This window comes from Camelus ferus, chromosome 33, assembly GCF_009834535.1.
Source record: "Camelus ferus isolate YT-003-E chromosome 33, BCGSAC_Cfer_1.0, whole genome shotgun sequence".
Classification (NCBI taxonomy): Eukaryota; Metazoa; Chordata; class Mammalia; order Artiodactyla; family Camelidae; genus Camelus; species Camelus ferus.
The window spans coordinates 6755957-6770380 of record NC_045728.1 but is presented as its reverse complement, the minus strand read 5'-3'; the positions used below and the strand labels follow the sequence as shown (position 1 = coordinate 6770380).

The 14424-nt window shown below is 49.7% G+C and overlaps 1 protein-coding gene across 2 annotated transcripts in view; it reads left to right on the top strand.

Moving 5' to 3' along the window:
• Positions 1 to 14424, top strand: part of PKNOX2 (PBX/knotted 1 homeobox 2) — a 233735-nt gene that overhangs the window by 196064 nt on the left and 23247 nt on the right. For both annotated transcript variants that reach the window (XM_032472657.1, XM_032472656.1), the window contains one exon: positions 6368 to 6556. In XM_032472657.1, the coding sequence (XP_032328548.1) occupies positions 6368 to 6556 (189 nt within the window). The remainder of the gene's footprint in view (positions 1 to 6367; positions 6557 to 14424) is intronic.

The following is a 14424-nucleotide window of genomic DNA, read 5'->3' as shown; positions in this document are numbered from 1 at the left end:
GCGGGAAGTGCCACATCATGACTTGAAAGAATTTAACTTGTCCTGTTTGGTGATGTCCAGAAATGTGCATCCTATGCCCCATCATGTGCAGTCTCCCGCCCCTGGGCTTCACCTTCCTTCCAAGTCCCGTGCCTTGTCCCAGTGACCCTGCACTTCCAACTGCTCAGCCCGGGCTGGTCTGGTCTGGTCCAGAAAAAGTCCCGAATAGATTTTAGCTTTGTCTGCCCTAGTGACCGTAGGAAACATCAGAGCACTTCAAGGAATGTGTGTTCACAAACTCCTTCATCTGTAAATGAGGGAGAGTATTCCAACCTTCCAAACTGCAGAAGGAGAGGATAAAAGGAATCTGCCCTCCAGGGTAAAGCTACCTCCCTAATTGCTGCATGGAATTTAGCAGGTCCCCTAATCTCTGAGCCTTCATCTCTCCATCTCTCATCTCTAGGAGTGTGATAACATTGCCCTGTGTCCCCACATTTACCTCAAATGAGGTAATGGAGAGAGAAGCGTTTTGCAAATTTAAAGTGCTGTGTATGTAAATGTTTTGAAAGGCAAGGATTTATTACTATCAAATGAAGAGGCCGCAATCCTACGAGAGAGGCCACTTTTCAGAAAAATACTTGAGGATGGAGGGAGGGGCGCATTGGCATAAAGAACAAACATAGCAGATACTGTTGGAGGGGAGGGTATAGCTCAAGCTTAGCATGCATGAGGTCCTGGGTTCAATCCCCAGTACCTCCATTAAAAATAAATAAAGCCTAATTACCTCACCCCCAAAAAATACAATAGTAAATAAATAAAATATTTTCAAAAATAAAAAGAGTTACCGTGTGCCCAGGACATACGTGCACATTATCCTATTCCATTTTCACAACAACTCTGCAGTGGATTATTTATCAGCTTAAATTTTACAGATAAAGTTAAATGACTTGTCCCAGGTAGCCAGGCAGGAAATAATAGATTCAGGACCTCATGCCATATGACTTCCCAGAAAATGACAGATCCCAGTCCTGTGGACTTTCCTGAGACTCGTGGGGCTAGTGTGCGTTGCTATGAGACTGAAATGTAAGTTTGCATCTTGTTTTGCTTTTGTAAAGGGTACTTCTTAGACGAAGAGGGCTGTTTCTTTATTTTGAAAGAGAAGGGAGGGGGAGAAGCTGAAAGATGAAGCAAAACTTGGAGAAAAGGAATTAAGGACCCATTCATCACATTTGATGATGATATTAAATTAAATGGAATTGTTACTGCACTAGCAGATTTCGAATAACTTTACATGGCGCCGATCCCTTAGGGAAATAGTTTAATAAATCAGAGTTTTATTCTGATTTAGAGGCAAAAACCCCAAATTGCAAACACAGAGGAGAGAGGATGGTTTACTAAACATAAATATAGAAGAAAAAACTGAGAATGATTATTTTTCCACTATCTGAAAATGGAATAGCAATAGAAAAGCCAACAGGATATTAGAAATCATTAAAAACAGGTTGCAGAAATTTATGTGCATTTGATTCCATGCGGTTTATAAAGCACTTTTACATTATTATCTCTTCTTTGGTCCTTATCAAATCTTGTGATCTTGTGAGTTAGGAATGAGGAAACTGAGGCTCAGAGAAGTCGTGGAACTGGCCCAGTGTCACCTGATTTGTGAACAGTAGGCCTGGACTCAAATCCAAGCTGCCTGACAGCAGATCCCACGGGCTTTCTGCTGTGCCAGGCTGTTGCCCCACATTTAACGGCATTGTCCATCTTTTTCTCTGATGTTGAATAGGTCCTACGTATTCACTGCCTTGGAATGCCATTATGATTTACTACTTTCTTAAATCTTTAAAAACAAGTCTGTTATCTCATAAAAAAGTGATCTTTCAACTGTGCTTTATTTGACCAAAATGTAGGTGGGTCCACTTTTGGCCGCGGGGCACCAGATCTGATTTAAACACATTGCAGTGTATTTCACTTGAGCAAAGCTGTCTGGGGTGGATTTTACTTCTTATTTTGTTCTACTTAATTGTATTTTCTGATTCTTTTTATATAATAAGTATTTACTGGCTGTGTTTTTAAAATAAATGAATAGATATGTGCACTTTTCTGTGTGTGTGGATGTATATTGTGTGTACTCATGAAAAGATTTTACAGTGAGTAAACAAAATGTAGATTGACAATGAAGAACAGTCCAGTAAAGGAAAGCTCAGAGAAAGAAGGAGAGAAGAAATGAAAAGATGGATGGAAGGAAGGAAGGAAGGAGGAGAGAAAAAGAAGAAATGTTTAAGGAATTAGGATTATTTTGTCTGGAGGAGACAGAGTGCATTGGGCAACTTATTCAAGTCAGAGGCCTTGTCCAGCGTTTGGCTAATAATGAGACTCAATTGCTTCTTGAACCGATAACATTAAATTAGGGGAGGTTGTACTGATGGAGGCACTGGATGCTCTTCGTGCCTGCAGAAGGCTGAGTACGCACTTTGTATTAAGGCAGGAGAGATTTTGGTCAACGTTAGGAAGAACGCAGCAGGTTGAGAGGACGCAGAGACAGAGCGAGGCGGTGAGTTCTCTCTGGGAGCGCCTCAGAAGGGAAGCAGCCGCCGTGTGTCCGGGGGAGTTTGGACCTTCACTCAGCTCGAGGCCGGCCCCTTCCAGCGCCGGTGGGGCACTGAGGGCACAAGTCCTCGTAATGTCCAGAGAATCCAAAAATGGAAGGCACCTGATGGTCCAGCCCTCTCTTTTCACCCAGGGGAAGCAGACGCCCCACTGGTGCGGTGTTCTGACTCCTGGGGGCTAGGCCTGAGCCGCCGGATGAGGGAACGTTGCCAGGGCAGGTTCTGGAAATCCTAAAACTTTCTCCAAAGACATTTGGTTTTTCTGGAAGCCCATACTTCCTGTTACTTCCTCCCTAAACCACACACCCTTTCACCTGCCATTTTCTCTGTGTAAACCCTGGGAGCCGCTCTTGCTGGTGAAATGACCCAGGCTGCCTGGCATCATGTCCCAGCTCTGTCACTCACCACTCGTGTGACTTTAAGCAAGTAAAACTTAATATCTCTGGCCTTCATTTCCTTCACCTGTAAAATATGGGCAGTAATGGTGTCTGCTTGCAGAGGTGGTTATGTGAATAAATAAGGCATGTGATGGGTTTAACACAGTATCCAAGACATCGTAAGGTTAGGAAATGTTTGCATATTATTATTAATCAATCAAACATTGAGTATTTATTAAACACTGTTCTGTGCTAATCACTCGGAGAGACATAAACCAAGATCTCCAGGGTAAAGTCAAGGAGAAAATTTAGGCAAGAGCACATCATTTATTCAGTGCCAGACTCCATTTTTTGGTCCAAATAATCTGTACTAAGTCACTCTCCTCCCCTTTGCCTGGGACAGCACACTTTCCATTAGTCTCAGCTCCTTGGACGGGGCATTCCCTGAGGACAAGGCCCTGTGACAGAGTCCCGCATGAAGACACACAATTGTTGGTTTCTGTCTTTGAGTGACACTTCGTCTAATTCAGTACTCCAAGCGTGCAGTCCCTGCCCATCAGACAACCCAAATGCCAGCCTGGGGACTCCTCAGTCACTCCCCACTTGAAATGCCCATGAAGCTCAGAGAGGGTGTGTCACCACCTTCCAGCCACACAGCTTGACTCACCCCACCAGTCAGGATGCTCTGAGAGAGACGCCCTTCCCTGTTTTCCTGGGCACCAAAATGCTGGCCAAAAGCTAGGAGGGTGGGATTACAGAGGAGCACCTATATATTGTTTATGTCAGTGTCAGTGGTCTTGAAAGGCAGGCCCCCATACTTTTTTTACTTTTTATTTTGATATAACTGTAGATTCACATGCAGTTGCAAGAATTGATACAGACAAGAACTAGGGTACAGTTTCACAACCAGGAAAATGACAGTGATATGATTCACCAGCCCAATTCAGATTTTACCAGTTTTACGTGTGTGTGTGTGTGTGTGTGTGTGTGTGTGTGTGTGTAGTGCTGTGCCATTTTATCGCAGGTGGAGGTTCATGTAAACACTATGATAGTCAAGACACAGAACAGTTCCTCCCTCCCTCCCCCACCACCCCACCTGACAACCACTGATCTGTACTCCGTCTCTGTAATTTAGTCATTTTAGGAATGTGATCTACATGGCGTCATACAGTATGGGACCTTTTGAGACTGGCTTTTTTCCTAGTGTCATTCCCTTTAAATCCATCCAAGTTGCTGAGGACATCAAGAGTTTGTTCCTTTTTGTTGCTGAGTACTATTTCCTGATAATGGAGGTACCATTGTTTCTCCATCCATTCACCTATTGAAGTGTATTTTAGTTGTTTCCAGGTTTTGGCTATTAGAAAGAAGGTTGCTTTGGATAGTCCCATGCAGGTTTTTGGGTGAATGTATGCCGTAATTTCTCTGGGATAAATAAATGCCCAGGAGTTTGATGGCTGAGCTGGATGGTGAGCATATATTTAGTTTTGTAAGAAATGAATCTGCTGCCTTCCAGAGTGGCTGTACCATGTTTCATACCCACCAGCACCCTGTGAGCGATCCAGGTTCCGACTCCTTGCTAGCATTTGATACTATCTCTATTTTAAATTTTCACCATTCTAATAGGTGGGTAGTGACATCTCATTGTGGTGTTCATTTGCATTTCCTCGATGTCTAATGACATCCAGCATCTTTTCGTGTCCTTATCTGCCGTCTGTATACCCTCTTCAGTGAAATGTCCGATGTCGCCTTTTGCCCGTGTTCTGGTTGGATTGCTTGCTATTCTCCTGTTTAGTTTTGAGCTCTTTAGATATTCTGGATATCGGTCCTTTGGGAGATCTGTGATTTGCAGATATTTCCTCCCTGTCTGTAGTTTGTCTTTTCATCTTCTTCACAGGGTTAAATTTTGATGAGGTCTAATTTATCAAGTTTTCCTTTTCTTTGTCATGCTTTTTGTGTCAAGTCTAAGACCTCTTTGCCCTAGGTCCCGATGTTTTTCTCCTGTGGGTTTTTTTTTTTCCTAAAAGTTGTATGGTTTTATCCCTTACGTTTCGGTCTTTGATCCATCTGAGTTAATTTTTGTATGAGATGTGAAACCGATCACGGTTCACTGTTTTGCTTGTGGCCGTGCAATTGCTCCAACGCCTTTTTTGAAAAGTAATTTGGCAATATTTATCGTGAGCCAAAAGAAGGTTTGTGGCTTTTTTTCTGTCACTTCTGTGAACTTACCCTATGGATATAATGCAGAAGGATGAATAAGCTATAAGGTTGGAAGATAGTCACTGTCACTTTTTTAGATAAAATTGAAAAATTGGAATTAATCTAAATGCCCAACAGTTTGGAGTTGGCTAAGTATGACACATACGTGGAATGGTATGCAGTAACTTTCACCCATTCAACAAATATTTATTCCGTATGCACATGTGTTAGTGATAACAGGGTGAGCAAATGAGACACCACCCTCCCTTCTAGAAGCTCGCAGTCTAGAAAGGAGAGCAGAGAAGACAGGTCTGCCTCTTAGAAAAATACATTTGGTAAACCAAGGTGGGAAACGGGGAGCCAAGTTGTATGTACAGGGTGACTGAAACTGTGTTGAAATATACGCATGGGAAAAAGACAAGAAAATCATTCTTTTAGGGTAATTGGATCAACGGCAGTTTTTTTTCATCCTCTATTTTCCATACCTCGCATGGCACTGTTTTTTTTATAATAAGAAGAACGCTAAAGAAAGCTTCAATTGAGAAATAGCTTCTTGCCATGAAAAGGTTAGGATGTCCATTTGCAGAGGCGGCAGTCACACGCGCAACAATCCAAGGGCACGGGAAAGGCCACCACAGACAGGTGGGTGTCCCCGCGCCCAGCTAGGCTGAACTGGACGATTCCATCAGTCAACAAGCATCGACGGGGCGCCTGCAGGGTGGTGCGTCACGTGAGACCCTCAGAATCTGCGTTGAAGAACAGATGGTCCCTGACCTCGTGGGGCTCTTATACAGGGAGCTCTAGTCTCCACACACCCGGACAGGCATCAGTGAGGGCATCATTGTCCCCATTTGTCAGACAGGGCAGCACAGAGAGCTTAAGCACTTGGCCACGGCCACACAGGCTATAAATGGCCACCCGGGGCTCGAGACCTGGACTTCTACCCCTGAGGCCAGTGCTGCTCTCGGAACACCAGGACTGCCTCAAGAGCAGCTGCGATAACAGGGGCTCCAAGCCAGCAGACAATCGGCCGACACCCATAAGGAGCATTTAAGTCACGTGGGTGGAAAGCACATCCCTGCAGAGGGCTGGGCTCCTCCCTCCTGGTGTGCTTGGGGCTGGGGTGGGGGTTGGGGTGGGGGGGGTCAAGGCAGCGAAGGGCCCGTGATGCAGACACCTGGGCTCACCTCTCCCTCCTCTCCACAGATGGTGAAGGCAATCCAGGTCCTGAGAATCCACCTGCTGGAGCTGGAGAAAGTCAATGAACTCTGCAAGGACTTTTGTAACCGTTACATCACCTGCCTCAAAACCAAGATGCACAGTGATAACCTGCTCAGGAATGACCTCGGGGGGCCCTACTCCCCCAACCAGCCCTCCATAAACCTTCACTCACAGGTAACACCCGGGGCTGGGTCCTATTCCTAGCCAGGCTCCTAAGCCAGGTGTCAGAATGTCTGAAGGTCCCGTGGTGACCTAGGAAAGTGATTTAGACTCACTGGCTCCGTTGACCGTGAAATCCATCCTCTGCTGCGCTCCTCCTGCTGTTTATCAGGAAGCACAGTCCCTTTTCCCCCAAGAGGTCGCGTGCCAGGGGGTCAGTTTCCCGAGAAGATAACCAGACCTGAGAGGGGCGATGTCCAAAGTGATTCCTGGCTTCCTGGCCCAAGGAATCCCAAGAAATGAGCACAAGAGTTAAGGTGATGGAGAGCTTTGCTGGAGGATGAGGCAGGGACAGAGCTGGGGACGGACCCACACATCCCAGCCCCACAGGCTTCTCCAGGGGGCTGCGGCCCGATGAGCTCTCTGTGTTCTGGGAAGAGGGGTTTGGGGAAAGTGGTCCTTCCCTGAATCCTGCCCACCTAATAGGCGAACGCAGCTTCCCATGGGACAGCTTGTCCCCGATCATTCTCTGGTTGATCAGCCTGCCCTGGCACACCTGTCTCCCTGTGGTTCAGGGCCACTGTATAGGTCACCTAAAGTCACCCATCTCAAGATTCACCTGCCACCTTCATCCTGGGAACTGCAGAAAGTGGAAATGGTGGCTACGTGCTCTAGGCGAGAATGGGCTCTCTCTCCAGGGCAGAATGTTTTCCCCAAACCTATAAACTGAGAAAGCTGCCTTTCCATCAAACTCACTGGTGTCTGCATAAGTCATAGGTTCTTCACTTTCTTCCTCTTCCCCTGAGCTCCTGAGTCCAGGACAGATACAAGGAGGGTCCGCCAGGAGGTTTACAGTAGCACCTTCCCATGAGACAATCAAGCTTGGAGATACAGGGTCAACCTTCTACCTGTAGAAAGTGACACGTGCTGGAAACTGTGCCTAAGAAAGGGGGTGCCATTTTTATCCCTAAGTTTTAAGGGCCAACACGTATAATCTATCTCTCTAGGTTGGCGGAGGCAGGGGAAGGGACAGGGTAACCTCTAGGAGGCCAGCCGGGCCTTGTGCATTTTGACAAGCACCACATCAAACCCACCCCGGTGGGATCTCTGTGGGACTTGACAGTGAGTACTGCATGGGACACGAGGCAGGAAGTGTATTTCCTCTTCCCACTGCTTGAAATCACCAAATCACTTTATTACAGATCTAAACTCAGCCGCCCAGGCTTCTGCTTGCTAATATTCTCTTGAAATAGACTCATTCCTTCAGAGTCTTATTGTACTTTCCCTTATGATCAGAATTAGCAAGAAACTTGCATAAAAGAGGACAATAATTGCTCAACGAGCATCTCGTTTGTAATTTATTAGTTTCTATTATTGTGGGTTACCATGGCGACGCTGCGCAGCCCCGGTGACGGGAGAGATGCAAGATAGGAGCCGGGGAGGCTGTGAGGCCTCACCAAATGGAGATGCACATTTTTATCAGTAATTTTCATGAAAATAATAAGTGAGGAGTTAATGAGATGGAAAGCCATCCTGTGGCTATTGTGAATTTGTTTTAAGTGTTGATCTAATTAGAATGCATCGGTCAGGAAAAGTAATGAGGATTTAGTGCCTCACAGAGATGTGAGGATCATATCAGAAAATTAGCACAAGTCTTTGGAAATAATCAGGTCCTTGGAGAGGCACGGGGTTTCCCCTCCTGGGCCCTCCAACCCCATCTCGAGTTCTGGCATTGGGGGTGTACCGGGATAGCAGGGGGAGAAAGGTGGGCCAGAGGGCTTAGCAGCCACAGTGCACCCCAAGGTTTGGGGTTCCCGGGGCTGCAAGTTCGTCTGCCAGAAGCAGGGTCGCTGGAGACGCGGGTTAGCAGAGAAGGCTAACATGGGCTCTGGACGCGCCAGGCCTCAGAGAGGCTCTTTGCAAAAACCAGTCCTCCCTGGCATTCCCAGCGTTCGGTGCCTCTGAGCTTTGAGGAAAGAGGAAGGAACTTTGATTCCTATCACTGTAAGCATCAGATCTCTGCCTGCCAGTGGAGCTGGCCCTGGGGTGACCACTGCAGACAGAAGAACTCAGACAATCAAATGAAAACAAAGATACCAAGAAAGAGAGGACGAGGCGCTTAGCGAGGTGGTCCTATTTGCTGTTGCTCAGACTTGTCCCTTCGTTTCCTCTCCCCGCCGTGATCACCTGCTTGGGTCAGGTTTCAGCGCGTAAATAAGGTAATTTCACACCAGCTACTGTCATAGCTTCCTACCCTGCTCTTCAGTCTCTCTGGCTGCCTCTCAGCCCTCCTGCACACGCACACACACACGCACACGCACACGCACGCATTCACATACACACACCTCTCAGGCTTCTGCTGCCGGCTTTGTCCTCCTAAAACTCTGTTCACGCCCGTCTCCTGCTTGGACGCTCCGATTGCCCCCAGAATTTTCACATCCTTTCACCTGACATTCCAGGCTCTCCTAGGTCACTGTTCTTTCGTGCCCATGTGTTCGGGTGACGCCCTAACGTCTCTGCAGGACCAAGGGCGGTAACAAGGCTGGTCTCCCTAGGGAGGCCTCTCTGACGCCCCACCCAGATTGGACTTTCCTTTCTCTCCACTGACTTCTGGAGCACGGTGGGCCATTTACAGGGTAAATGTCACATGTGACTTTACGTTATTATCACTTGTGTAAGACCTTGTTTTCCTTTCCTGGATAGCAAACTTTTTTTGAATAGAGACGGTATTTTATGTTATTATAACCCACGCCTGATGGTAGCTACCACAAGGTCTGGTGCGTGATAGACGGCCAGTAAATATCTGTTGAAAGATGTAATGTGATGAGAAAGATGGAGAGAGAGGAATCAGGAGAGGCAAGAGGAAGGCAAAGGAGGAAAGGAGAAATAGGGAGAAAGACAAAGGGAAAGAGACAAATATCAGGGTCATGTTGAAGAGGGAGGTACGGGAAGGCTGACGAACTGGAGGAAAAGAGCGACAGAAAGACGTGGACGGAGGAAGAGGGAGAGAGGCTGAGGGCAGAGATGGGGAAAGGGCCGGAGGCAGTAGTGAGGTGGGGGACGGAGGGACGGGTGTGGGCCAGTGCGGTGTCCCTGGCGTGCGGGGAGAAGGTGAGCAGGACGTGCCCAGGCCGTCCCATCCACATCTCCAGGTCAGGCTTCCATCGCGGCCTCGCCGAGGTGGGTGGGGGCTGGTGGGCCCCCCCCAGGAAGGAGAGACCCGAGGAGAGCAAGAGAGTTTCAGGGCACGAGGCAGGCCTGGGGTGCGGGCACGGGAGCCAGCCCGGGAGAGGAGAGAGAAGCGGAGTGGGGCGCGCGCGCGTGTGTGTGTGTGCGCGCGTGTGTGTGTGTGTCTGCACACGCATTCGTCATGGTCTGACCTTAATCCCCCCAGCCTGAAATAGCCTCACCGAGCGCCAGCCCGGCCTTGGGAGGGTGTCTCCCCTCTGGAACACGATCCTTTACTCGGGATCAACATTCCAGCCGCCCGCCAGCTTTGTTGCAGACTGTTGGCTCACAGTCTTGCCTGTGTGCTAAGCATTCAGCCTTGTGTTGCAAAGTGGGAAATATTCTTTTATTCAAACTGGTCCCCCTCTCTCAGATGCCATACTGAACCCCCATCCAGCTCTATGGGGTCTGGGCATATTCCCCACTGGGCCTTCCATTTCTCTATGTGAGTTTTCTCCTAGGGGGTGGAAGGGGGTGCAGAGATGGGGAGACTGCTTCTACCAAGCAGGAGAGCTTAACCAGAGTTTCCAAGGACTTGGGCACAGCCTGCTCTTTCCACGTTCCTGGGAAGCCATCCTGTACTGCCCGCACCTAATGACGCCCAGGCTCCTTACCCAGGGGCACATCCTCAGTAAGGAAGCTCTTTCTCGGTGGCACAGACTAGACTATTCTGCTGGAGAGACTTTAACTGCCACCTCACTCAAGCATAAATCTGTCCCTCTTTCTCCGTGGAGATTAAACCTCAGCTCTCTTCCAGGGCAGATTGAGCTGAACCTTGATTCTTGTTCAGTTGCCAAGCATCACAGGGACGCTTACTGTATGCAGCATGCTAGGCCCAGGGTGAGCTCCCCAACTCCGTGGGAGGGAGCTTGCATCACAGCTGATGATCTAGATACGTTATGAGAGCTTAGAGCACTCAGGGTCAAGGTGACACTAAGGAAGGGCAGGAAGGCAGCCGGGGAAGGGGTCTGGATTGAGCAGAGCATGTGTGTGATCTGAGGTTGCCCTGTCACCAGAACATTCTTCTTCCTCCCTTGGGTAAACCCCAGCCCCAGCCTGCATGGCCTCATGGCCAGGGTCGGTTCCTGCCCAGAGGCAGGATGAGCAAACCTCAGTATGGATCCTACAGGCCATCATCACAGGATGATGTTGCCCATTGTGATTGGAGAAGTTGCAGATTCCCTGACCTTAGCAGGACTTCTGGGGGAGGTGGCATTTCAGGCAGGCTTGGGTGAGTGGAGGGTGGTTAGTAGACTATCTGGGAGCTCTCAGTGTGAGTATTCCCAATGTAGAGAGAAGTCTGGAGACAGCAGGAAACAGAAACAGCCTTTCACAACGCCTGGAGAGGAGGAGCCAAGGTAGAGGTCAGAAAAACCGCTCACTTGTGCATCATGTGTCTATCCAAGCACCTACTAAGGCTGCTGGGTTCCAAGGATGCAAAAATGGCTGCAACACGATCTCTAACCTGAAAATGCAATGATGGAGTATCTTGCAGCCAAATTTGGGGGGTGGGGGGTGTTATGCTTTGCGTCTGATAATCACAGCCAATGGCCAAAGACTATAAAGGTAGTGGAGAATGTAGGCAGTAGGGTAAGGGTTGGAGACAGGTTGGAGACAAACTCACTGAATCGCCACCTCTTGAACTGCTCAAAGAAAAACCAGCAGAGAAAGAGGAGAAAGTGTACGTTTATTTAACATCCTTGTCTCAAACACTGTATGTACCAGGTGCTTTGCCTAGATCATCTTGCTTACTGCTTACAACAAGCCTGCAAGGTGCACGTTATTGTCTCCATTTTACATCCAAGGAAAGGGAGGCTCAGAGACCAAGGCGCTGGCTTAAGTTCGCAACCTAATAAGTGGCAGTGTCAGGGATGGGTTCCCCCAGAGTCTCTGTTCATTTACTATTTTACTTCTTCTGTGATGCACAGGAAGGAGAACCAGGGGTCCTGGGCCTTGGGTCGGGAGGCGTGACCCCACCTCGCTGCAAAGACCAGAGAGGAAGAAACCAATTGCCAGGGAGGGAGAATTTGGATTTGCTAATAGACTGCAAGTAGGGAGAGGAGTACACAGTGAGCCTAGCTCCGAGCTCCTGGGCTGGGCAGACCAGCCAGAGCCCTCCAGCTGTGCTCCTCCCTGGAAGAACAGGAGAGGACTGACCAGTACACTCCTACCTGGGGCAGGTGCACTGGCCTATCTACCCACAAGGCATTCGCATTTTCAACCTTAGCAGAAGGCCAAGGGCATGGGGGGCAGTCACTTCAGCCCAGCCCCTGGAAGTTCTGTTCCTGGCCGAGCAGGCTGAAGATTTGACCAGTGAGTCTGAAGGTGGGTGGTGGTGGAGAGGCAGTGATCTACCCTGCCAGGTTACTGCTGAGGCAGAAAGGGGACACCCCAGACCAACGCTGAGTTCCGGGAGAGATGCTTCCTTCCTCCTGCCATGGCGTTAAGGCCTTCCCTTCTCTGTTCCTAGCCCCCAGCCCTCCAGCTCAGGGGCCAGGACATCAGGCAAGGAAACCTGAGCGGCTCCCTCCTTCTGAGAGGAATGTTCCTTAAGAGCAGCAGCTGCTGCTTGTCCCCACAGGCCAGAAGTGCCTTTCCCTTAAGACGAAAGCTCCCAACAGGGGTGGAACAGGATTAGGTGGCCTGTTTACATGTGATTGGCTTCCCCGGGTTTGGGAACCCAGCTTTTCCCAGCCTGAGACAGGAAGCTGGCTCTGCCAGAACTGGAGGGATGCTGCCAAGAACGGGGTGTCTGGGGACAGCGGCCACCTCCCTGTCCCCCTGGGGCACACGCTTGCCCCGTTCTAGGCCGGAGCCCAGGCAGGCGGCACATGTGCTGAGCAGCTGACATGCGCCAACACTGTGGTAGGCAGTTTGGGGGATTTCAAAGAAAGACCCCCTCTTTCTCTCAAAAAACCTGCAACCAAGCAGGGAGAGAAGACATGTGCACAAGAAAGAACCCTGGTGCTCCAAGCCCAGAGTATCTGGTCGACTGGAGCATTAGAGGAGGCAGGAGGATAGGCCCCGGCATGCCCGAGGTAGGTCCAGCAGAAGTGGGGTGCTCAGAACCGGCTACCCAGCCCCAGCTCGGCAAGGCAGCAACAAACCCATCCTCCTGGGAGACTTGGAGGCTTTGGGGAGCAGGATCTGGGCTGGTGGATCAGCAGAGACCCCTAGTGGCCTGGGGGTGGATGGCAGACAGCTGGGGCCCCGCCCACTCCCCCACTCCCTCCATCCACTCCCCCGCCCCACCCCCAGTAAATCTTAGGGAACGGCTTTGGTTTTCGTAAAATCCCCAACAGGAGGGGCCAGTTCATCCCCCTGTTTCACGGGCATCCTAGTACGATCATACTTCTAGCTATTCTACAGTGACTTAAAGAAAAACTTTTCTAATCTGTCCTCTCCTTCGCTGCTTCCCATCACGGTTTACTCCAGGAAGTCCTTCCTGTAGTGAAAATCAAGTCTTCCCAAGCAGCGAAGCCCGTTCCCTACTAACAGTGAGGGAGGGTGGCTCACGGGGCTGGCACAGCTCCTGGGCTGACACCAGACCGTAGTGTCAGAGTCACAGTCCCTGCCAGGCCACTTGTGCCACCACCCCCGGCCCTCCGCTTCCAAAAGTAACTGCAGAACCGTTCGTTCGCTTTTCCTTAGTGAGGGCTTCCTTTTGGACGAGTCATCTTTTTTGGTCCAAAATGAGGTGTGGAGTAAAACTCGCCCAGTGACCACCGTGGTTTAGAAAGAATGATGACGGCCCCCGGGAGCAAGAGCCAGGCAGCTGGTCCACGGGCGGCGTCCAGGAAGTTCAGGCTCTCAGCCGTCCTAAAGCCTCTCCCCTACCTAGCTCTGCCCCTCCTGAGGGACTCTGTGCCTCCCTGGGTCCCTGGAAAACAGCATACAAGGAGCAAGAATGGGATGGCTTCCGGGAAGGCCTGGGGAGGCCAGCTTGTTGGTTTCCACCTGACTTCCTGGTCACCTGGTCCATGCTGTAAGAGATGTCATTCCTGGGAGACTATAAAAATTTTCAGCTTTGGGGGCTACTTCCTACTAGAAAGTAAGTTTTACTGCTAGGAAGTTAGAGTCTGCACACCCCCCAGCCAGAGGGAATGGCTTCAAGAAAGTGCCCATGATCCCCAGGCTCCTGGAAGTTTACAGAGGCTTGGGGACACCACTGCCATGTTCCTGGTGGAATAAGGCAAGGGATTCCCAAGCTGGAAAACCGGCTTTCAGTCCCTGGTTCCTGGACAGTTCAAGCAGGGATGTGAAACTCTGGATGTTGAAAATGTCACTGAAGACACCAGAGGTGCTCCTCACCTCTTTATGGGGCCAGGGTGTCTGGCCAGAAACAGCTCTGTCTGGGTCTAGACAGCAGCATCTGCCTGGCGTGGGGTGTGATGAGCCCCTGGAGGAAGCTGTCGAGAAGGTAATAATGCTGTGTGCTTAGCCAGCATCTTCCCCCCAGGGGGCTTCCACTGCTGCCATAGTAGTTCCTTCCACAGAAAAGACCTGTAGACTGTCCCCAGAGACCCAGCCCCTTAATCTCCATAAAGACAAAACCTCTAGAGGTCTGGAGACTCAGGCGTGACCAGAAGTAGCTGCAAAATCAAGTCCCGGGGCTCGTCTGGGACAGAGACTGGGGCTTCGACCTCGGGGCTCAG